This window comes from Antedon mediterranea, chromosome 9 (assembly GCF_964355755.1).
Source record: "Antedon mediterranea chromosome 9, ecAntMedi1.1, whole genome shotgun sequence".
NCBI classification, from domain to species: Eukaryota; Metazoa; Echinodermata; class Crinoidea; order Comatulida; family Antedonidae; genus Antedon; species Antedon mediterranea.
The window spans coordinates 6,122,592-6,149,619 of NC_092678.1; the positions used below are offsets into that span (position 1 = coordinate 6,122,592).

At 30.7% G+C, this 27,028-nt stretch overlaps 1 protein-coding gene across 1 annotated transcript in view; it reads right to left on the bottom strand.

Annotated features, from left to right (window-relative positions):
• Positions 1–635: 635 nt before the first annotated feature.
• LOC140058540 (uncharacterized) overlaps positions 636–27,028 on the bottom strand; it is a 39,395-nt gene continuing 13,002 nt past the window's right edge. Inside the window, exons 3-7 of the mRNA XM_072104200.1 lie at positions 15,357–15,505; positions 14,909–14,974; positions 5,711–5,827; positions 4,151–4,283; positions 636–3,514 (exon numbers count right to left, since the gene is read on the bottom strand). Coding sequence (XP_071960301.1) covers positions 2,559–3,514; positions 4,151–4,283; positions 5,711–5,827; positions 14,909–14,974; positions 15,357–15,505 — 1,421 coding nt within the window. The 3' untranslated portion in view covers positions 636–2,558. The remainder of the gene's footprint in view (positions 3,515–4,150; positions 4,284–5,710; positions 5,828–14,908; positions 14,975–15,356; positions 15,506–27,028) is intronic.

The window sequence follows — 27,028 nt, forward strand, 5'->3', positions numbered from 1 at the left end:
CAAATTAGCTACAAAGACTGTATTTTGAATAGCATAGGTAAATTAACAATGTATAAATTACGTTGGACTACTTTTTTCAGAACGGTAGACAAGTAAAACCAAATCATAGATTTGTTGATGAAACTTTCTAACTTAAATATTTGCATAAATTAATTCTTATTCAACTGAAATAATCAAAATTAATTAAATTATAAAGAAATCTTTTGTATTAATAAAGTAAACCTTATATCACTGGGTCTTAAAATTATTATCTTAAACTTCAGAAAAAAAAATTAGTAATTATATTCCTTAGATAAAAGATAATTTTAAATTGTTTTTTTTTCTATCTTAGTGTACGTGGCTAAATAAAAAAAATGTATTAAATTACTTTTTACTACTTAAGAAAACAAGGCTGTAGAAAAAATGTTGAACTTATCGTGTTACTGCAGTATTTTGAAAAGATTTTGTTAAAAAAGGCCTATAACAGACAAATAATTGAAAAGTAAAGGGTGCAACATTTTTTGCAGGATTCATAAAAAATCTTTGTATAGGGCTTTTTTTTTAAATTACAGTATAATCAATTATTTAAGATCTTGAACATTTTAAGTATCGCCAAACAAATAATAAATTAATTTTTATTTATTTTAAAGTGCCAGTCAAAAAACAATGCAAAATAATACAATATTTCATAACTTGGAATTTTATGCAAAAATGATTTTTCCTACATTTGTAAAAGTAACACTCAACAAATGAATCTATACTGAATTATATCACAAAGGAAATTGCATTATTTAAATTTTTACAAAATCAACTTTAAAAATATTCAAACCTCTATTTCCATTAAAAAAAATTACAAACTTATTTTAAATATATATAAAAACAGTTTATTTTAATTATTTAATTATAAACAGGATTAGGTTCAGAGATAAAAAACAAATGAGTTGGCCAAAAAATTGCACGAAAAAGTAGAAAATGTACAGCACAAAATTAATCTTTGGTTTAATATTTCTGATAAAAATGAAATATTATTTATCATAGCTATGATTTATAAAGCACCAATTGAAAAATAACTTTGCTCTGGGTATAAGCCCATGCTGGGAGTATTTAAGCCTATTCGCATGTGAAATGAACCATGGAATAATTTTAATGGATACACTGTATGTTTCCTGTAAACTCAACCTATTAATCCCGTACATAGCCTAGCAAAAACTGAATTTGATAACACCGCTGGGGTGCACACACCATACAAGATGTAGGTGTTGACGCCCTCGCCCCAGGCTGTGTAAACTTGCTTGATTAGCTTCGGCTATATCTTGGCTACCTTTTGTATTGAAATTCTTTTGTTTGATACAATAAAGAAGAATCATTTCTGAGTGTACACACACCGACAGGGCGCACACCATACAAAAAGCAGGTGTTGACACCCAGGTGCGTGTACACTCCGGAATTTGCTAGCCGATCTAAACTGACAGTATGTTTCATTACACAATATTTGTTTTATAAGATGTTTAATTTTTCTGTTTGTCCAAAAACGATGAAGCTGTGTATATATCAAAACAGTAGAACAGCCACAGCATTGAACCATACAAGTGGCATAACATTAATATGCAAATTATTCACGATATATGCAAACAAATATGCAAACTAGATCAACAAAGCTTTTAACTTTTGCCATTAATCCTTGAAATGTTCACAAATATTTATAGATATAATTCCATATTATAATACAGTAAATAAAAAGATAATAGTACAGTATTTAGTAATTGAAACAATTATATTGTATCTTAGTGATTTCATGCTTTCCAATATTATGTATACAGTATATTTTGTAAGAGATCATGTCATGTTATTTTACTGCAGTAACTGTAGTAACCACACTTTTTCTGTAATAACATATGATTTTAGGTGTTTCATTTTTCAGTTGTTAAACAATTGTTGGCTGCAGTTACTATAGTAGAAAAATGTGAATGGTTCCTATACACATGCTCTTTTTGTTTACATGCGGTAAGTTTCACCATATATTTTTTTTTTATTATTGGCTTTCCAGTTGTAAATAGGTAAATTGATACAATCAATAAATAAATATAAAACAGTTTAGGGCAAGCTTTTAAAATTGAAATACATTTTTGAAAACATTTGTTTAACACCTATTCCTGTAGGCTTTCTAGTCAGCAACGTGTGACAGTGTGCAGTCTATCTCTTTTTCTTAATTCACCCATTTAAATCTTAAATCTTCAACTTTATCTTATAACTATTATATTATTATCCTTAAAAATCAATTTAAGTTCATTTAAAACATAATTTATTTACTATGTTCATCTTAGAAATCTACAGTATCTACAAATCAAATTTACAACAAAAAAAATTTTCAAAATGAAAGATATTTAAGATTGTGTTCTTCTTAAACTAAGATTGTCTAATTTACAGTACAAATTTTAACCACACTGTTTTCACAATAAAAATCCAGATTTAAATTGTAAATTCTGAGTAAAACATATAAATTTATCTAATAAACTTAAAAGTAAGTGAATTCTTGCTTAAGTGAAAATTTTATTTTCTTAAAGGTACAGAAGAGTATGTTAATTGTCCGTTTGTGTAATTCGCAATGCTTTTAGGTAGAGGTCGATAACCTCTTCGCTGGTACATACTTCAGTCATACTCGTTTCCGTAATGGAGACTTTCGTACGGACGGATGATAATTCAGTGCACTGGTTAGAATCTGATAATTGGAGAATGTCCTGGTTTTCTCTATCAAGAAAGTCCAGTAGATCTTCACTGGAGCTTGCGCTTTCCTGCCGAGAATGACTCCCTTGCTTCGCTTCTAATTCCCGCAGGCATTCAACTGGATCAACTCCAGTGTTGTAAATCGTCTCCCACACTTGTGCTACCGAGGAGTACTTTCCTTTTGAATAACGCTTGGATATACGTACAGCGTTATTGCGATTGAACCGCTTGCGAGTTTTCACAGCTTCCGATGATTCCGTTTCATTAGTACATGCTGGCATGTCTTGATCGATACCAGAATCACGTTTCGAATCGCGTTGGCCTTTACTTTTAATACCGCATTCTTTCGTTTCAATATTTTCATTGGTTTTGCTCTCCGGTGACAGCGGCTCATCAATACTGAGTCCGCTATCAGCACCTCTGTATTTTCCGTGTTTCTTAAGAATACCTCGACGTGGCCTGCGATTACGAGAATCTGACTTTTGTCGCACTTTTATACTGTCTTTCTTTACAATAACACAGTTTTGTACAGGTTCCAAATATTCGTAAGAATTATCATCAACGTATTTGTTGGTCTCATTAGAGTTTTTCAAAATTCCAACAACTTGTTTCGTGACTGGTTCATCCGTCACCTCAGGTTCACTGTTGCTCGATATATGCAAATGTATTTTTTCATCTTTTATATCTTCAAATGTGAAACATGAAGGAATAGATGGTAAATCTGTGACCCAAGGGTCAAGCATGATGTCATCGATCGAAGCACGGTTCCTTGAGTTAACCGTTAATAATCGCCGTATCAATCGAGATGCAACTAAAAAAATTTAAAAACGAAATTAGGTTACAAAAAATTTAACATACGGTAAATGTTTTCATTATCAAAAGCATTAATTACAAGGAAAAAAAGTTGACTCTAGATTTGGCTTTAAATGTTATATTTATAAAACATCATTAGATATCAACTTTAACTATTGATTACATACATTTTATATGTTATGATAATATTAATCATTTCATTGTCAAACAAAGGAAAGAATAAATCTATTAAGGAAGAATTCGTACAGCATCAACATCCTTTCAACAAATTAAAATTAACCACCAAAGTGTGCATCAAATTGTTACGGGCACCACACCTTAACCGCAAAGGAAGTTGGGTTTACCTCTGTAATTACACCTGTAGCAAGTTCAAAGGTCAGACGTTACTGACCTTTCAACGACTGTATTAATTGATAATAATAATTTTTATTCTGGTAATGATTGTTTTATTTAAGAATTGTGTACTGCAAAATGCAAACTTTAATTATTTTTATCGTAACTTTATACGGCGTTCTGATCTTTTTGGAAGGGCGCCTTAAGTACCATATTATTATTATTTATTATTATATTAATACTTTCAAAATCAATCATAAATTTAGGTTGAGGTTCAATGAAGATATTTAACAAAATTTACCAGGTTTTTCATCAGGTTCGTAGTACACTCCTTCTGATATCTGTTTGCGTAAAGATAAAAATTTGGCGCCGTTAAACGGCATTGTTTTGTAAACCATTGCGTATAGCACAACACCCAGACTCCAACAGTCGGTCTAGAAGAAACAAAAATATGCAAAATATTAAATTTAAATCACAATGCCCATTGTTCTATTGTTTTATTATTTCAATTGTCTCAATCAATAAAGTAAAATAAATGTCGCAAATTGAGTCGCTAATTAGTTTTCTCAATTAGAGATTTTTTTTTAAAGACAAATTTTTATTCCCTTTTAATTTTGTATTCAATATAGAAAATTGGCTCTTGCCTCTAAATAATATATTTAAAAAAGCATCCTTAATTTACTAAAAAAATATTACTACTACTAAATAGAATACTAAAAGCCAACCTTAACTTAGTTTAATTAGTGAGTTTTTAACATTTTAAAGTTTTATTTTAATGGAAAATTCTGAGTTTAACAAATGTGGAGTTATTTATCAAATCTATTAAAAGCATTAACTAAACCAACTTTAATTTATATTTTCCCATACAGTAAATTATTACTAACAATTTAATTTATTGTGATTCCAATTTCCTGTACAGGAATTTGAATTAAGAACGTCTTGTGTAGTTTTTATGCATGCCATCACATATAAACAAATAAAAGGGAATGAGAAAGTATCGCAGTACACTGGCAAATTGAGCTTGAAATTCATTTCCGTTACAACAATAGCAGCATAAAGGGAGGTAATCGGGGCGTAAGCAAAGATCAAAGGGGTAAAAATTATTACAGCACCTCTATTGATGCCACATGCTCATAATGAAAGGAATCCCTATCTTAAGTCGGAGGGTAAACGGCCGACGAATCGTGGGGTTCAGGGGTTTTGGTAATTGGAATAAGATGTTTCACACGTTTGCTAACAAAGGGTGTATTTTAAGCTGCCATTTGAACTGACTTTCGACTCTCAAAAGTCAAAAAAATTAATTAATAGAATTTTAGGAATGTGGAATTAATATTTTAAGAAACAATGCCATTCTTAACGTTTTTAATGTGCTTTTTTTTAAAAAGTTATTACGTTATCCATACCTATAGGCCTACCAGTGGAAAATATTAGATAATGAATGTAAAACATTGTAACTAATAGGTTTTTCCACAAATTTTACACAAAATTATTTGTTTTATTTTAAAATTACTGTATAGTAGAACCTCTATAGGGGACACTTTCGGGATGCAAAAAAGTCCCCTTAAAAGTGGTGGCTGTATATCGCGTCACAAATATAAATTCCTCAATTTCCATTTCATAGGAAAGCATCCCCTTAATAAATGTGGATGTCCTAGGTATTTCCCCTGAAATAGGGTTTTCTAATGTAGCAAACTTTATTTTATTTAATTTATTTTATAATTGAACTTTAGTAATAATTTATTGCAGCATAATCTAATTTTTAAATCTGATCTGATCGACTAACAACACACACTACTATGAATATGCATGATGACAGTTATATATAAACACATGTACATTGATAAATATAAAATGTAGTTACCTCAGGGCCATGGTACGGCTTGCCATTAACAATTTCTGGTGATGCGTATAACGGACTACCGCAGTACGTACTTAGCAATTTATCAGAATACATCGTAGAAAGACCAAAATCTGCGATCTGGAGAAGAAAAGAAAAAAAATGTTTTAGTTTTATATCAATAAACAACAAAGAAAATGGCTCTTGGAGAGTGTACTGCAACTCACATATTTTTTTTTTTTTGAGAAGTGCCCTCTCTAGTTCTAAGATTCTTTGTTCACGAACTTGAAATGTGATAATTAATAGATGCACCAAGAAACATTGTTAATTTAAAAAAATCAAATTATAAATGTGTAATATAAGCCTACAGTATGTCTATAAATATTATGCTTTTGGACTATATTTATCAAAACCAGATGTTTACATTTTAAATGGATATGATGTAATAATATGTCACACAACCTCTTCTGTCAGTACAGTATTTAATTTAACATTTGCAGAAAATACTGACATTGAAATAAATGTAATATTCCATCCACAATGTTTTGACATTTGCTGGTAATATTCACCTTCTGTGCTCAAGGACACTTTAGTACACTTTTCAAACCATAAACCTATTATTACACAACAACTGATCCTTGTCAATAACAACCTGAAGGTTATATTGCATGTCCAAGATCACCATTACAATTGCTATCATATGGTTTGGGGTCAGAGGTCAAGCATGTACCTTACCCTAGCATAACCACTTTATATATTTATTATTACACTTTGTCCAGGGTTGTAAAATTACGTGCAGAGTGGAAGATGAATAGGTTATTTGGCACGTTGGCAAACAGTATAACACCAAGGTCAAATAGTTACTCAATTGGTTGTCCCATCCTGTCAATTGCTAAGTTTACCTTCTATAAAAACAGGACATTAAAACCCTTTTTTCAAATAAACCATTTGACAAATATTGCAGGAAAAATGAATAGAAAAAGAAGGAGACAAAGGAAAATATTTATATAGTAGAACCATCTCTTCAGTGGACACTTTTGAGACCTAACAAGGTGTCCCCTGAATAGGAGTTGGTCATTTCACTGGAAAGTGTCCAGTTAATAGAGGTGTCTCTCTGAATAGGAATGTTCCAAAAGACTCCATATCAACTTTTTTTAGTGTTAAATCTTTTTGTCCAAATTATAACAATTTGGTAGTTATATTGTTTTCGTGGGAGGGGACAAGGAACAAAATGTTTTTTTATCTGACATTAAACCAAAATGCGCATATCAATCTTTACTAAGATGTTAACTAATGTGTTGGTATGTAACAAAAATATATTTCAGAAAAGACAAAGACTTTAATGGAACAGACAATAAATAAACAAATGAAGATCATTATAAAACCAACAGAAACAAATCGGCTACTGCAGTGTCACCCAGCAGACAAAGTTGTCAACGTAATACCGCATACGAAAACAACTGACAACCTAGTGTCGTTGAAGTTCACAAGGGTTAGGAAACTGTGCTAGGTCTCCTAGTGGGTTGTAAATACAGAAGATGAGCTAAATATAGCATCACCTTCTTTGGAAAAATCAAGCAGAGATCATTACTATGTACTGTATACTACATGTCTATATACCCATAGTGCTTCCTGACAACAGACGACGGCCCAGCACCTGCTAGCTAACTATACCTGTTGACGTATTGAGAAATGTGCAAACTATGCGTTTTTCAGAATAACATCATAATAACTTAATAGTGAAATTAATTTTGATTATCTTCTCAGTGATATCATTCACGAGATTGATTAGTTTTCATGAAATATTATATAAACAACATAAAAAATGTATGCCCTTGAACAACATTGGACCACAATGGAAATAAGTTTGCTGTATCCGTACTTTATTGTGTTTTTAGCCTATGATTTTATGTCAGAATAAAGAAATAAAAATTGATTTTATAATTTTAAAAAGTAATAATATATAAAAAGATATGGTTTTAAAGATGGAAAACTCGGGGAAAAATCAATTTAAGATTATTATTTGAATTTAATATGATTTGTGATATGTACTACTATGCCATATAATATTAATAGTAAAAAATCAGCATTTAATTTAAAAAAAATTTATTTTATTTGTAATTATTTTATGTAATAATAAAAAAGTATAAATTTATTAAATATAAAATTTCAATATTGTCAGTCACTGCAATGATAAAATAAAATGTTATGTATAGTTTTAATATAAACTGTAAACATGTTTTGAATTAGATTCTCTCCAAATAAACACTTGAAATACTTGTAGACACCTTAAAAGGAAACAGTAAAATATCCATTAAGTCCAAAAATGAATGATTTAAGACGGACCTGAACAAAAGACTTGGCTGTACAGGAAAAGATAAAAAATGGATCAATAATATTTCCTCTTTTAATTACAATTTTGAATATTCCATATACAGTATCTAGGTGTGTTTATCGCTGTGGAGTATTAAACGATGGATTGAAATGTTATAACATAAAGTTTAGATACAGCAGGGAACATTTTCGCCAGTGTAGCATAGCAAAAAGCTATACAAAACAACCTTATTGCTACACATTTTGAAAATTATGGAAGAAATATCCTTAATGTTTTCTGTAGAGAAATATATATATGACATTATTTATCCAGAGCTGTTTTTCCCCTCTGATGAGCAATAACTCAATTGCCATGACTGTGTACATATCAGCTTTCTCAAAGTTGGTCGTCAAAGAGGGTGTTCCCGTTTTTCCGGCTCACTAACCATAAATTCAATAAACCATGAATATATTTTCGTAAGAATGGTCTTATAGTTTAACTAGTCCAGGCCTTTTTAAACGAGAATACAATCCAGATTTTAACTGAAATTGGAATCTAAAACTCCACTGGGTTTTATTAGGGCCTAAATCTAGTCAAGAAAAAAAAAACACTCCAGAATCAGATTCTTACTGGAAGAGTTTAATTTAAATTTAGGAAAAAGTTTTTTAACTCGAAATCAGTCACGTACAAATAAGAAACAAGTTGAAATCTGTCAGCCAAGTTTATTATTTTTAGTTTATAAAAAAATAATATCTGATGATTTCAAACAACTGCAACAAACTGAATGATATAAACAAGAAAACATGCACATGGAGATCTAGTTGTCTGTCAATTCTCGCAACATAACCTTTCTAGAGGAAACAACTACTTTATTATATGTGGCTATGAGCTTATAGGTGAATTTCAAATAGTGACTAAATAAAAGGGACAGCACACAATTATCAAAGGGGGTTTACGCTTAGAAAATGATGTTCTAAGGACGTCCCCGGAGAATTCCTTCATTAATTCTTTTTTTAACAAGTTTTTAATGACTGTCCATGTGGATTTACTGGGGCTCCGGAAGCTGAAGTTGACCTGTCAAATTTGCAAGGGACACACAGTTCCCTTGGGACTATGCATTGCTTTCAAATATAAAAATAGGATTCTCTGCAAATTCATGCTACTTTCGTGTATTGTCTCTGGATGTTCCAGTTTTTTACAAATTTCATAAACACAGCCAGAACCTTGGAAATGGTTGGAATTAATAATAATTTGTCTATTTCTAATTAACAACCAAGTAGTTGTTTATCACATTTTTTGCTTTTTCTATTTATTCATATTGTAATAATAATAATTTTACAAACCTTTGTGTTCTTTCTAAAACTGTTTTTAATGTGGGAAAAAGCGTGAAAAGATTGAAATGTATTAAGCTTAAACTATATGGCTGCTTTCAAGCGTGATGGTTAAAAACATATTTATTTTTAGATGAATGAAGTTCATTCATTCAAAATAGGGCTAAAAAATAATCTTTTAAAATCTAAAGCCAGGATTACAGAAGTGTTGGCAAGTGGAATTTACTCGCAGATCGGAAAAGTCTCTCATCACAAAGGACTATACTCTATGGAATTTGTCAACGGAAATATTGGATTTTCGGTCTTTTGATCAAGTCGGAAATCCCAAATAGTACAAAAAACTTCAAAATCACACTGGAGTGGTAAACAGCTTTATAAAAATCTTGCAAGTGTGACTGGCACAGACAGAAATCTGTAACAGGAAAACCTAAAATGCTTTTCAGGAAAAATTGGCTCAAGTGTAGATTACTTTTTTAGTGGATACACAGCTGCGTTGAGCTGGACTCACTGATCTAGATTTTGCTTTGGAGCAAGGGGCACTGACAGAGGAAGAAGAAGACTGACATGTCAAATCCAAGATGCTTTAAAAAACATCACTGGTGTGTCTGTGATGTCTTTAAAAGATTCTACTGACCTGGGGAAAGGATATAGATATCAATCACCAACAAAAATACTTAACACGAAACATCTGTCAATGTTGGTTTTTCATGAGTACAGTGTATTAGTAACATAAACATAATGTTGAATTATTTTAATATTAATTATTTACATACTTTTACAAGTGTCACAATCACATGTACAAGTGAGATATAACATTAATTTCTGTGTAGAAACAGGTTAATCATGATTTCTAATTCTTATACAATGAATATCCAACTCGTCCTACAGTATGTTTTTTGCGGGATGGTTATTAATAACCATTGTCATGTGCTTAATGTATTTTTTAAATAGTAAACAGTATTTTGTAGATTATCATTTTTAATGTTTTTTACTTTTTAAATTAATGTATATATATAATGCTTCCCATTTAGAATGTATTTTTAATTAAATACAAATCAAATACAGATTGAAAAAAACGCACACACAGCCTGGATTTGAACATAGGCCCCTGAGATTAGTAAGCAACCATGTTAACCACCAAGCTTTAGTGCCACTATTGTCCAACTAATGTTACACTGTAATTTGGCCTAGAATGGACATTTCTAACAAATCAATATATAATTCAAAAATATTTTCTCAGCAATTAAAATAAATGTTATTGGTATTTAATTTCTTTTCAAGATAACCTTTCAGCTAATTATTTAAACTTAACATAGCCGTAACAAAACGATAACATCTTGACCAACGAAACCCAAAACTCAAAGATGAACCTTTAGTTTAAAAAAGTGGACGTCAAGCTGTTATTTGAACTACTTTAAGTTACTTAGTCTACCCGAAAAAGAGTTGTAAGATATTAATAGCAGAAAATGATGTAACAGATACCATTATACTAGACATCAACTTGGTAGGGGTCTAGGAAAAAACAGAGGCTGCACAAACCAACTTTTAAAACTAAACTTCACTAAACAAACCTATTAGGTATACCCTCTGGATAAATGCATTCATCCAGTTCCAAAATTACTTAATTAAAGGGAAATTCTATACCTTTTAATGCCAAGTGTGACTTTCGATATCCAAGAGTAGAAATGCCATATAATTAAGAAGAGCTAACAAAATTATTCCTTAATTATGGGTGTCTATCTTATACTACTGAATCAGGGTTGGCCATAGTGCTAAAAAGATGTATTTTCTTGTGGTCTCCTGAATAGACGTGACCCCTGAAGAGGAATGTTCCCTGAAATAGGGATGTACCCTGAAATAGGGATGTCCAAAGTGTTCTACTATTGTAGGCCTATATAGAAACCAACAACAAGTTGGGGCTAGCAAAAATCATGACAATAAAACAAACCTTTTAAACAAACCATTACTTGACAAACACAATCTAACAACCATGAAATTCAATTAGCATCAAAATTCAACTATAAATTCTAGATGTTCTACTCAACATTCTAGAGGTCCGCGACTGTCAACACCTACCCATAATGCCATAGGCTCTGTCATCAAACAACCAACCTGTATTTACTGACAACTTAATCGTCAAATTACACGCAAGGAATGCAAGGGGCTCAAAATAAAGTTTAAAATTAGAATAAAACAGCTCCCAGACACAAATCCAATTTAGACAGACATGCAATTTTTACCCAGTTTTTAATTTGCAACAATCGACTGGTTGGAATAAGTTTTAAATTTATATATATATTTTTTTGTCGTCATCAAATGGATTTTTTTTTTATGAATTTAATATAAATTTGTAATTAATGTGTATTGAAAAACATATTTTCTGAATCTGTTGAGAAAGCTTACTTGTCCTGGTTTTGCTTGTTGTTGTGAGAGTTGTGAGAATACTCATGTTTTTTTGAGGAAGGGAGAAGAAGGACTTTTCATTTTAATATAATGTACTGACAATTTTTATTAAGGTCATAATGTCAAATACATGATTTTGTTTTTTTTTGTACTTTTTAAAAGATAAACAAATTATTTAATACAAATAAGTTTTTTTTAAAAGAGAAAAGTTAGTCAAACTTAAAAAAGAATAAGTTTTGAGGTGTGGCTTGAAACTTTCCTGTTGCACAGTCTTTCACTTCATTTGGCAAGCGATTCCAGAGTTTCGGACCAGCGACATTGAACACACACAGAACAGTCATGGAAAGGTACTGATAATATTCAGCAAACAGTCCCTTATGGAACGGTTGTCATCTAATAAGTAGGGGTACAAGGGGGTCAAACCAAGCTTACCACAAAAGATAAAATATTTTATTCATGATAAACCTAAAATGGTGAAACTCTCACACCTAATAGAAACTCAATCATGTAATTTAAATCTTATAGTTTCCTAATTAGGGCATAAGGTGCTAGAGAACTAACCACAAGTATGGTTAAATATCTAAACTACTTCAATGACATAAAAGCACTTCCTACTGTATGTGAATCGAGGTCCAGGTAAAAGGTTACACTCAAAATACCCACCAGATATTTAATGTTCGTGCCAAGAACAAATAATCTCTGTTCTAAGGTAAAATGACGAATGTGAGAAAAACTCTTTGTTCTAAGTCGGGGAAGAGTTTTTTTTTCTGTCAAAACCAATCCTGAGACATCTTATCTGATGCGACCATGAATAGGATAGCATCAATCATTTAAATTGGTTTCACTATAATATCTCTATGGTTTCAGTCAGGAACAAAGATGGTTACAGATGATGTGGGCAAGGAACGAGAAAATAGTTACGAGAATCAATTAATATTAAACAGGAAGACATTGTATCAGTAGAACATTGTTCATTGCCATTATCAGATGAGAGGAAGTGATTTTACCTTGATAGGTGGTATAATGGGTCTGTGGTTATAGTATTAAGTCATGGTGATAAATCATACACTAAAATGTTGTGTCATCATTAAATACATATTAAAACCATTAGGTAATTTGATGATTTTACTTTTTAGTAGGCCTATTTAAAAAGTTGAGGTTATAACAATAGCACACAAAGGCATATTGGGAACGGTATTTTTCAAGTTCATTCATTTCTTTATAGTACAAACTTTCTAAGTAATTTTTTTTTTCAAGATGAATTAAGTTTAGGAATAGTTAATTTACATCATTGCTTATAATAATATAATATTCTATATTTTTACACAAATTTTTAACACATACGCCCAGACTTTCTAGAGGTCTGGGCGATGGGTTTTAAATTCAGGCGGGGGAAAAACTACTGCAAATGCTCTAAGTGTTATTGCATTTCCTAGCTTAGGTGGACCTTAAAAGATGGTTCCACAAAGTTTAAATAATAATCTTATCACAAAATATTATACAAATTATTTTCGCACATAGTATATAAATCTCTGTCTACACTATCAAACTTTATGTGACAAACAAATGTGATGTCTCTATATATAGACATAATGATGTCATACTACTACTGTACTGGGCATATCACTACCATATTTGGGCACATCACACTTTTTTTTTCAAACTACAGTAGTTTGATATTGTAGAGAGTTTTAGATGTGCAATTAAATCTTTTAAAAATAGAGAACAGGTCTATGAACTTATTTTTATCAAACTACCGGAAAACAAACTCATCTGATTGACAAACAGACAACAGCGATAAAGTGGAAATGTTCTAAATTCAAAATGATTAAATTTGTCAAAGCATATCACATTAAATTACACATGACATTCAATATAAGAAATTTTATACTTTTGATAAAGCCGTACTGATACTAGCGAATGCAAAACATATTGTTCTGGCGTTACGCCAGTCCGAATAAAACACTTAGATAAAGCGGTAGATGTACTGAAGAATCTGCTCTGGCGGACAGCCAGACGCTACGGGAAAAAAAACCCCAATATGTTTCTTTATGTGATTGTAGATTATATCAGATGGTAATGTATCAAAATACTCAAGTGAAATTTACAAAAATATATAATATAAAAAATTTATCGCTATTTATGTATCAGATGTCAAAAAATGTTATGGTATTTCATTTTTATGAAATTAATCATGCCATATTATTTTTCATGGAGATAAAGTATATGTCTTCTTTCATCTTCAAAATATATGATTCTATATAATATGCAAGAAAATTACATAAACAAGATGTGGCTTGTGGACAATACCATTGTCTTAGAGGGGTGCTCAAAGTTTTAGTTTCTTATTTTTAGTTATGTCCTCCACTTGGAGGAAAAAGACTTATGTTGGTTTATCCAGGTAAGCTAAGCACAAAATATACCAGGGGACACTTCGTTGGGTTTTAATAGGGATTCTATTCTATAATCATATTAATTATCTAATAATTAATAAATAATTTATTAATAGTATTAGGAAAACATACCTAAACTAGATCATGACCGGAATACATTAATTGAAATACCTAAAAGATATTTTACGTCAATAACTGGGCCAAGAATTACATCAACCTGTTAACAGCCATGCTCACACATAAATTAACCATAAATCCGGAGTTAACTTTTTGAACTACAGTTAGTAACTTAAATGCAGTAGTACTAGATATACAGTATGATAGATTGAAACTAATATAGAATCATTCTTACAAAAAAAACTAAAGGAAAGAAATAAATAACAACGTTATATAAGTTATATTTGATGGATAATGCTCGTTAATTCTACCTTACAATGTAAATTAAACAAAACAAAACTATTTATATTACGTGTGATCAATCAATGCAAACAGAATTCTTGCCAAATGCTAATTTAGAATCAGAAGAAAGAACTCTTTCATCAGATTTTTTTCTTGTTTTGCCCGAAAGTAGAATTAAGAAACGCAATGTTTCTTTTTTAAAAAGATTAATATAACATGAAGGTGACTGAATACATTTGCATTTACAACTCAAATATAAATAGTACTGTTAGCACAATTCAATGTTCACTTCCTGTAACATATGATGAATATGTGTTGTTGTATCATGGAGCTTTCCTGAGATACGGAACACATACAATTTGCAAATAAACAAAAAGCTTACCTTGACATTTAAATTCTCATCTAATAAAACATTTTCCAGTTTTAAATCTCGATGTGCAATGTTCAGCTGAAAGAATGAGTGAGAAAAGAAAATATATAATATTCTTGAGTCATAATTTGTTTGGTAATGTACAAAGATTTAGAAACAATAAAAGCAATAGGGATAGGAAATATTGGAAGAACCTCAACAAGGAAATAAGTTGTAGAGTTTTATGAAGATTTCTCAGTAGAACAGAAAGTCTATAAGTCAAATTGTAAATCATTATTTATAATTGTTAAATGATATTTGTCTATGGAAAATACCTTTTAAACACGGTATATGTTGGTCAATTGTCCAACATGAAAATCCCCCAAAAATGTAATTAAACATTTTCAAAATCACACTATCTTGAAAAAATTGTGAAGATCATTTTCGAACAATTTGAAATATAAATTGAGATGTAACTTACTTTGTGACAATAGTGAACTGCTGACACTATCTGTCTGAAGAACTTCTGAGCGTCGTCTGGCGTCATTTTGTCGTCGTTGATGTAGTCGTACAACTCACCGCCACTGGCATATTCCATCACCATTACTATCTTATCTTTACTTTCGAAAACTGAAATCAAAATAGAACATAAACGTTAAAAATAATATCTGCATGCTACACAAACTAAAGGATTGTCCCATTTTTTATAAAGGGTAGTCTACACAACTGATGCTGAGAAACATGGCATCTTTTGGTTTATTCAAGTTTAGTAGGCAAGAAATATGGCAAAATATGATACAATAAACATAAAATGATTATATAACAATTATAATCAGAAAATAATGTTACTAGTAGAATGAAAGTGTTTAAATTTTATGAAATTGAGTGGATTTAAATTAAATGACAACAACTTTATAGATGACAGTAAAATTGTGAGTGTTTTTATCTTGGGAAAGCCAAACCCATTATGAACATTGTTGATAAATATTGTATCTTTTGTGAATTTATATCTGTATAAAAATCTAAGTTTTATTTTCAATTCTCTAATCCAAATTGTCATATCATAACTTTAAACAATTTATTATACTTTCTGTTTCCTATTTTTACTGCTTAACATCGTAATTTATAGATTGTGAAATGATGCCTGTATTATAAAAAAAAAACTAAACAAAGAAAATATGAAATGATTTATAATTTTAAATTATTAAGGGTTTTTTAGAAATTTATAGTAAGAGAATAATTAGGTGATTGTACCAGTTTCTCTGTACCGTACCTTAATTTGTTCGGAAAGTAACAATAAACAGTGTCATATATTCATCATGTTACAAGTGTGTCATAGGAATATATGCTTATCGTTTAGGTATGGTTTAGGTAAAAATATCACATGTGTCACTGTTTTCAGGAATTTGCCTAATGATACTTTAGAAATCTGGAATTTGCCTAAATACACACACTAGTGATTGACGGACAAATCTTTAATTAAATATTCTGTAGGTATGTTTTAAAAACTAATAATATTTTGCAATGATGGCAATGAGAATAAATAAACACGTTAAAAATCAGAAAGATGGCAGCAAGCCGGTTGAAAAGGAAATATCATTCTGGAGTTCAATGTACGCGATGTAATACCTCACGCATTTTTGTTTACCAATCCTCGAAGAACATAATTATAATTGAAAAACATAGATTTTATTTTTTGCCAAGTTTTTTTTTTACGGAACATCAAAGTACAGCCTGAATCGTCAATCTGCAGTTTTTCATAAAGAACTTTCCGCAAACATTGTTTATTACATCGCCATGCCAACTTCAAGACCAAAGTGACATTTATTGTGGTCTACTTGATAAAAATAACTTTTATAAATTTGTCAAGTTGGCATTTTTCGAACATCAAGTATTTGGCTGAAATTTAAAATCCGGAATTGTGGTGTTGGTGCAATTAAACATGTCTTATACATTACTATGGAAACTTTCAACAATAAGGTGAATGTCATTATTATATATATACAAACATTTTTTTTTTATAAATTCCAGGTTGGAACTTTCACAACATCAAGTATGCTACTGAAATTTTAAATCCAGATTAGTGGTCCAATTTCTTTAAAACATTACTACGGAAACATTCAACAATATGGTGATTGACGTTTTTGTACCACTTCAAAAATAACTTCAATAAATTAATCAAGTTGGTCTTTTTGAAACAACATCAAGTACTGTACTGTACTTCCGGATTTGTGGTGTTGCCGCAACATTTGTTTAAAACATTACCGCAGTAACTTTCAACAAAATGTTGACTGACATTATTGCACCAAAATACATAACTAATTATAAATATGTGTTTCTTTCACAACAGTATGGCTGTGATATTAGTTTCAAATCCGGCTTTGTGGTGTTGACGCAATTATACATTTGTCTTAAAAATTACCACCGGAAAATGTTCACAATATGGTGAATGACATTATTTTACAAAAAAAAACATAACGTTATAAATTATTAAAGTTACATTCACAACATCAAGTCAATTTGGAATTGTTACTACATTTGTGAAATTCTGTAAACAAAGTATTTATTACTTAACCATGACAACTTTCAACAATCAAATGGATGACATATTATTGTCCTAAAAAACATTTATAAAAGAGTCAAGTTGGTCGTTTCGAAGCATCCCTTGCTGAGATTTGAAGACATTGAAATGACTATGAAGGTCATAGGTTATGAATAAAACAGGAACAAGTATTGTTTACTATGGAACAAGGCCTAAGGGATTCATCCGTAAATAAAAACAATAGGAGATTCAAAGTCACTTCCTAAAAACTCTTTTCATTAAACTATATACAAAGTGGTAGGGGGTGTTACAGTAAAGACATCACAATGTACAGTTGTTTACCTCATTACCAACATCAATCAAGATCCAAATGGAGTAAAATTAATCAAGAATCAAATAGAGAAAACAAGGACCAAACTAAAAGCCAATTTAAATGGAATAAATACGATTCAAGAACCAATCTAAATGGATTAAATATTAATCAAAAACCAATCTAAATGGATTAAATATGAATCAAAAACCAATCTAAATGGAGTAAATATGAATCAAAAACCAATCTAAATGGATTAAATATGAATCAAAAACCAATCTAAATGGAGTAAATATGAATCAAAAACCAATCTAAATGGAGTGAATATGAATCAAGTTGAACTAGTTGATGAAGGGTCTATACTACCTCCCAATCTAACATACAAGTCACATAGGTAAAATGGAAAAACATCCTCACTAGAGATCGGTAAAACTGGTGGAAAGTTTTGCATTCTGTAGTATTTTTTTTTAAGGATAAAAATAAAGAAGAGAAACACACATGATTAAAGAATGCCTCTAGGCCACCAAAACAAAAGCAAAGTCTCTATCTTTGCTTTAACAAAAACTCTATTTTTGCATATTTCACCATTTTTATACACATTTTAATTATTATACTGTTTTCTTCCTTGAACAAACCTTGGCCAGAATTTGGAAACTTTTTTTTTTATTACAAATCATAATCATTCCACATCTTTTTATGTTTATGTTAACAAGGCGAGATTCTCAAGGGATATATTTCTCATCAATTTCAAAGCAATTAGACATTCTTCTACTTCCGCTCATCAACTGCAACATTTGGTCATCATTAAGCAACCAAGGCTTGATACAACATTCCAACATACAGGTGGTTGTAGGCAATAAGTTCAAATTCAGGTTATGAAATTGTGCCAAAATGGATTTAGAAACGTTTTAAAATATCTTTAAAAGTGTAATTTCCCATGGTGAAATTATGTTACCTTTTGAAGGAGTTTCTTAAGCTCTGTTTACACTATCAAACTAGATTTAAAAAAATGTGATTTGCTCAAATATGGTAGTGATCTGCCCAAATATGATAGAGATATGACATCATCATGTCCATATATGGGCAGATCACTACCATATATGGGCACATCATATTTTTTTGTCACATAAAGTTTGATAATGTAGAAAGAGCTATGAAAAATATGGTCCTAATTTCTTGTGTGAAAAAATAACTGTAAATGTAACAATACCATATTTTATTTTTAAACTATTTAATATATTACCATACCACCATATGAAGTTTTTCCCAAAAAATTGATATTTTGATGGCAAATGAACGTTCTCAATATTTGTCATTAATAAAGTGCGGAACAGGAGGAGACATGACCTAGTAAATACTACATTAGCGAAAATTAATATTATGAAATTGTGCCAACTTTGATATGAAACATTAATTTTTTTTAATGTCAACAAAAATGTGTAATAAAAACAGACAGTACTACTTTTTTGGAGGGTGTTGAAAGTTAATTCCTCTTTACTTTGGAGGGAAAAGGCCTATGTTGGTTTATCCATTTATGCTAAGTATGAATGGAGGAAATGTCCATTCTAAGTTAATTTAATCTGTTATTCCAGTATTTCAAGAGCGATACCAGTAATGCACATCAGGCCCGTAGCCAGGGGGGGTTTTTATGGTTCGGGCGAACCCCCCTTTATAGCGAACCCCCCTTAACCAACTGCGAACCCCCATCCTTGACATGCCCAATACCTCACTCTCATCTCCAAAAATCCTCCAAATACGTGCCCCACAGTACAGAAAGTTGTTTGTAAATTGAAAAATTCGTAAACTTGTTCGTGAACCTTCTTCTCTGTATGAGCGTCAACTAGTGATACGTGTCTGTAAATTTCTAAAAGCTGCAAATGAATTGCCGATTTTAACCTGAAAAATAAATGTTTGGTCCCTGCATGTAACATGATATTGACGCGTCTCATAGCGAGCTGGCGCACGAACGATTCGTACAAAGGACACCGCCAGACAACTGCGTACCTATAATTGTTTAGATCACTGGCAGTCAGATAGCCTTCCGACGTACATCAGTATTTATGTGTGACTATGAAGTATAATGTATCATAGAGGATTATAGTGAATATTAATATTTTACACTATAATATCTATGGTATCAAGTACTGTAGTTCACATTATGGCATCCGATTATTTTTTTCTAGACCACGCCGATACGTACTAAAATGTATCAATATCACCTATTTACATATTTTTATTCCTCAACAAATTGCTGTAAATAAATATTATAGATAGAGCTAGCAAATAGCATTTGCCTTCACCCAGTGTGCTTTTTTCGGGGCTGTAGATATACGTTCGCATTGAACTTGAACGCAAAACAAAATACGAAGTAAATGATCAAACAATCGGCGGTTCCGCACAGAGCACGCGCATCTAACATACGGCAACAAATAGTTATCGTCATTTAAATTATCGACGTGTTTGAGGAGGAGGAAAAAAGTACGATCTTTTTGCTCATTGGTTATATAGCATGCTGCACGAGAGTGTCTTTTCCGGCCATTAGGGGTGTCATTTAACAAAATTGGGTTGACCCAAATATTTAGTGTCCGAACCCCCTCTTGACAGATCCTGGCTACGGCCCTGCACATTGTTTAAGTTGTCTATAACTATAATAAATTATTTATTCCAAATAATCATACTATGACAGGATAACACACATCAATCAAATACAAAGTGATTGACAGTTCAGACAAATTGCATTTTAGAAAATAAATGGATTATAATGTAGAACTTGTACTTATTGTTAATGTTTAGAAGAAAGTAACCAGTCAATCAATCAGGATTGAATGTGGTTTATAGTTTTAAATGTAAACAACTTTATAACACTATAGAGCAATAACAACGCTTTTCTCTGTAATTGAAAATGTATTCATAGAAAGTAATGGGCCTAGCTCTATTATTAATTATTATTACATTAAGTAAGTCAATCAATCCATCCATCAATCGATCAGTCAAATCACTCAATTCATCAATAAAGTGGTTATTCAATCTATCAATCGATCCATAAACCAATCCAATCAATAGTAAGTTAATCAATCTATATCTATCCATCTCAATCAATACATCAATCAATAATTAGTCAATCAATTGCTAATTAATCCATAAAATAATACATCAATCAATCAATCCATAGTAAATCAATCAATAAAACAATTAATGATGCAAAAGATTTAATATTAATTCTCCAAGTTCACAAACTTTAACAACACAAGATCTAAATATAACAACAACCTTGATACATTGGTTAACAACAACATTTGTCAAAGGACTTTCAACATTAGCTACAAATAGCGCTTGTATGCCAAGGCCACAATTCCTAAAATTGTCATTCGGTAATTATATTCTTCGAACAATAAACCATTCATTACTATCGAAAAAGATAACGAAAGCAAACGACTTGTTGATATGAAAGAAGAAAAGAGTGGGAAAAACCAAGTGAATGAATGGCAAACAACACAAAGATACAGATAATATTTTTTTATCTAACCTAAATAATTCTTTTATATTACTATCTTTTGAGATAAAGATAATTGGCTGAAATAAATACTACTAAACATCTGAGGACTGAGGTCTATCATAAATAAATAATGCCAAGTGTAATTATAAGGTTATTCACCACATTTCTGAACAAATAGTGAATTATTAGATTTAAAATTAAATGGGTTACACTAATATATAAATGCAAATGGCGGGAATGAGATGTCCATCCTGAGGTCGTGAGAGGTCATACACTAGGTTCGAATCTCACCAGATGCTGCTTTATCATGTTAAATATTTAATGGAAATGGATAATTGTTGTTCAGAACAACCCCTTTTCAGGGGACGATTTTGGTTGGGGACTAACAAAGTTATTTATTATAATTATTAATTGTTATTTATTATTATATCCCCTTAATAGTGGTTGGCTGTAATGTATATATATATATATTTCTCCTTGTTCGTTTCATTGGACATGTCCCCTTAATAGGGGGTATGCCCTGAAAAGGGATGAATGTCCCAAAGGAAAGGTTGAAATGTATTATTCAATACTACACCCAAATCCAATGGAATGGAATTCACATTTAATGGAATAGATTTTCTATTTTATACCTTTTTACCTGTCTGTATATTAAACAATATTAATATAATGTGTAATAATTTCACATATAAAAATGCAAATATATTATTAGTGATGGTTTGTTTCAAACAATTTCATGAATTACTTGAATTTCACTTTGATCATATTTGCTCAACCTGGACTGCAGTCTAGGAACACATGTCCTCTCAGGATTGAACACTTCCTGGGGTGTGTTCAACTATTAATCATACACAAAATATTATATATACTTTGCTAACTTTTTGTGATCTCACAAAATAAAATATTAACAAAATTACAAGCTGGCATTGTGGCAAAATTAGGTTATCAAGGCGCCAAAATGATTTGTTTACAACTTTGTTTATAAGGAAACGGTACAATTTCATCTATGTATTAATATAAATGTTGAACATTAATATATTCCTGAGTGTGATTGATAGTATATGCACACTTTATACTAAACTAAGGAAACTATCAATCATTTCAAGCAAATGCATATACATTTGTCAGAATATATGCAATACAAAATAAATACATATTAATTATTACAAAATAAAATTAATGCAATTTACCAAACAAAATTGTAAAATATTTCAAAAAGCTTTCTAAAAAAAAAATTGTTCAAGGGAGGAAGGTTTTTTTTAATTGTAGATAAAATTAGGTGAATGTTATGTTGTTGTTCTTTTAAGCTCTGTCTACACTATCAATGTGAAAAAAAAATGTATGATGATGTCATATCACAACTATATTTGGGCATATAAGTACCATATTTGGACATATCGGTACAAATAGGCACATCACACTTTTTTTGTCAAACTAGTTTGATAGTGTAGACAGAGCTTTAAATGACTAAACTTTATTCAAAATGAAATTTACATACACAAAACCGTAGTACGATTTTTTTTTTCTTCAAATAGCTATGAAGTTGGACTAATCGTCAGGCCTATATTTGGATGTACAAGGGAGGGGATGATGGTGTTAAGTGGTACTTTGAATTAGTATTTTTAGTATTATTAATGTTCTCTAACTTTGTATAGTCTAATCCAACTCAAAATCGTTTTGATTTAGAATCCTACACTATTCATCACTACACAAAAGAGCAGTAAATATTTACCACATTCAATATCAAAATACATTCTTTGATTTTTTTTTTGTCTGCACAAGAAACTTTGTCAACATTGGACTAAGCTGCAGTGGTCTGCCAGAAAAATCAATATAAAAAGAATGCTAGGAATGTATTCCATTATACCCCAGACAGATTTAGCAATGAAAGCTAAAAGGTTTCACTCATAGACCTTGCATACAAGGATGCGGCCTATTGTTTGAAAAATGAAAAGGCCGTATTTATGCATATTTAATTAATCCATATAACATTTTGCCATTTCAAAATGATTTATTTAGGTTTAAAAATTCCATAATGTAACTGGATTAATTTTTTTGCTCAAATTGCTGTTATCCACATTTGGCAGACAAATTCTTGTTTTATAAACATGTATACCACAATATACTATTCTGATACAGTACATGTAATTATGCAAAGATACAATTAAATAGTCTTTCATTTTCTTGTTCTAAACCTATTGAATTTAAAATCATGTAAATTTCTTAATTGTTATTTTCTAGGTGCCTGCACAAATTAATATTGTGGTTTTAATCTGATAAATATGACATATTAAAACTCATTTAATTACGGTCATTCTATTTTTAAACAATGAAACCTGAAGCTTAATAATTGTTCGGCAGACTAAATATGGGTAACAATTTGCGATATCCAACAACCACAAAGCAATCCGCTTCTAAAGCAACATCCCGTTTTTATGCAAGATTAGTTAAATCAAATTGAATAGATGTATTTTATTTCTAAATCCCAATCGATGATTTCAAACTACGAGGTTTATGAAGTATAAATCTATCGGTGACAGATTTCACACATGATCACATGGCGAGAGGAAGATCAAAGCGTTCAAATTTATCAACAAAAGCATTCACCCATATTAAGTATTATCTTTTGATTTGAAAACCAATAACTAAATTAAAATTCCTAAATATGGGCAAAAACAAAAGTTAGAAACTTCAATTTTTGGTAAGAGAAACCATGACAATGCATTTAAATTTATGACTAAAAACAATACCCTGAAGGTTTATGATACCAATGTTCTAACCACATTTGAAAAATGCTATAAAAAAAATCGTATGATGATTATGTATATGACTACAATAGAAACAACCTAAAACTGAAAACAACCAAAAATTGGAAACTACTAAAAAATATGTAGAAAAAATACAGTAGAACCTTTTGGATAACTCTAATTAACTCAATTAATGTGTATGGCAAAAGTAACCTAAAACTGGAAACAACCTAAAACTGAAAACAACCAAAAAATGGAAACAACCAAAAAATGGAAACAACCAACAATTTTGGATAACTCTATTAACTTGATTAATGTGTATGGCAAAAGTAACCTAAAACTGGAAACAACCTAAAACTGAAAACAACCAAAAAATTGAAACAACCAACACTTTTGGATAACTCTACTAACTTGATTAATGTGTATGGCAAAAGTAACCTAAAACTGGAAACAACCTAAAACTGAAAACAACCAAAAAATGGAAACAACCAACACTTTTGGATAACTCTATTAACTTGATTAATATGTATGGCAAAAGTAAACCTAAAACTGGAAACAACCTAAAACTGAAAACAACCAAAAAATGGAAACAACCAACACTTTTGGATAACTCTACTAACTTGATTAATATGTATGGCAAAAGTAAACCTAAAACTGGAAACCACCTAAAACTGAAAACAACCAAAAAATGGAAACAACCAACACTTTTGGATAACTCTATTAACTTGATTAATGTGTATGGCAAAAGTAAACCTAAAACTGGAAACAACCTAAAACTGAAAACAACCAAAAAATGGAAACAACCAACACTTTTGGATAACTCTATTAACTTGATTAATGTGTATGGCAAAAGTAACCTAAAACTGGAAACAACCTAAAACTGAAAACAACCAAAAAATGGAAACAACCAACACTTTTGGATAACTCTATTAACTTGATTAATATGTATGGCAAAAGTAAACCTAAAACTGGAAACCACCTAAAACTGAAAACAACCAAAAAATGGAAACAACCAACACTTTTGGATAACTCTATTAACTTGATTAATATGTATGGCAAAAGTAAACCTAAAACTGGAAACCACCTAAAACTGAAAACAACCAAAAAATGGAAACAACCAACAATTGGAAACTACTAAAAAATATGACTTTAAAAATACAGTACAGTATAACCTTTTGGATAACTCTAATTAACTCAATTAATGTGTATGGCAAAAGCAACCTAAAACTGGAAACAACTAAAAAATGGAAACAACCAACAATTGGAAACTACCAACTAAAAAACTATGACTTAAAATATAGTAGAATTTCTTCTTTTGGACACTTCTATTAAGGTGACACTTTCCTGTAAAATGACCAAAAGGATACATGTTTCAACACTAGTTACCACACTTTTTCCTGTGGACACCTCAATAAAGGGAACGCTTTGTTGGTCCCAAAAAGGTGTCCCATTATTAGGGGTTCTATTGCAAATAAAATGACAAAATTTGATTCAAATAAAATATGATTTTTCTTAATAATATATCTTTTGCGCTCCTAATTTAATCGATTTGACTTTTTCTCCATAGTTTGAAATTATTTCTCTCATTTCACAGGGACACATACAAAGTGGAAACTCCCTTTGTATCTGGTGATTCATCCAGCCAATCAGAATACTGATCTACTGTGTTGCCATCTCAAGGGCCATGCCATGGGGACAACCAATTACCAGAAACAATCACAAACGTGTACATTAATATCCTTCAAGTCCACATTTTAATCTTTGAAAAATGTAACTGTCTTTATTATGAACATATGAGAATAAATTCACAGTTGTCATAGCAACAAGTGTTCAAAGAAAAATTCCATTTAAAAAATATTAATCTAATAATCTGCATTCCATAGACAATACGCAAGAACCAGAAATAATTCAACGTGCTGTTCCTACTTACAGAGGAAATTGGTTGAATGAGAGTAAATTGTTAAAAATGTCTTTAAAATCTTTGGTTAATACTAATAGAGAAGACATTTTGATGGAATTTTTAAAAATCTATTTATAAACACGTTTATTGATTAAGGGTGTATACAATGGTGCGCACTACACACAATAGCATTCTCCAGGAACCGAAGAATGTATTATAAATTCTAATTTGTTCATTACGACAATGTCTTTTATTTAATAATCCACAGTGAATTGATCGCTACGAACAAAGTGGAAATTTATTGCATTAATAAACATTTCTTTTTAACATTGCCGACGAAAATCTGGTTTCTGAATCAAAATTATTTAAATGTAAACTTAATTGAATTCATGCATACGAATGCAATTGAATCATTACTGTACATAATTCAAAAGTTGTATACCATATACCCATGGACCTATAAATTATATATTTATATATATATAGATACTGTATCATATCATACTGATTCAGGAATAAGCCCATCCTGAGATGAAAGCCTATCCCACATGATCCATGAAAAGTCCAACCAAAAAGCACATAGTAATGATTGTGTATTACATTATAGTTGGTTAGCAATTGTGGTTGGCCGAATTTAGCTCGGTTACACATGCCGTTTGACGGAATGCGCCAAAAACCTGAAATCAGTGATCCACAGCTAATGCAGCAACAGACTGTTGAAATATACTCTGTGGATTTCTGGGTCAACCATGAGTCGAGGGTAGTGCCTAGGAGGAAAGCACAGAAAGCAGGGACCAGCTACAGAAATTAATAAAAAAAATTGAGAAAACGTGCAAAACAAAGAAAATAATGATTATGTTTTTGTTTTATTATTAATTATTTTCTATGAAAAGTAGAACATCTACTTTAGGAAACCTCTATTCAGAGGACACTGGTAGATAATGTATATCTATATTAAATTATTACATGTATTTCTACATATTGCATTGCATTTTTACACATTCACATAAAGGATATATGCAATATAATGATAAAATGTGTATGTACATTTAAATATACATGTCATATTTAATTTAGCAGTTAGGGAATAGTGAGCACTTACCAACACTTTCAATCTCGTGGCCAGAGGTTCACGACAGGCAGGCACGGGCGGAAGCC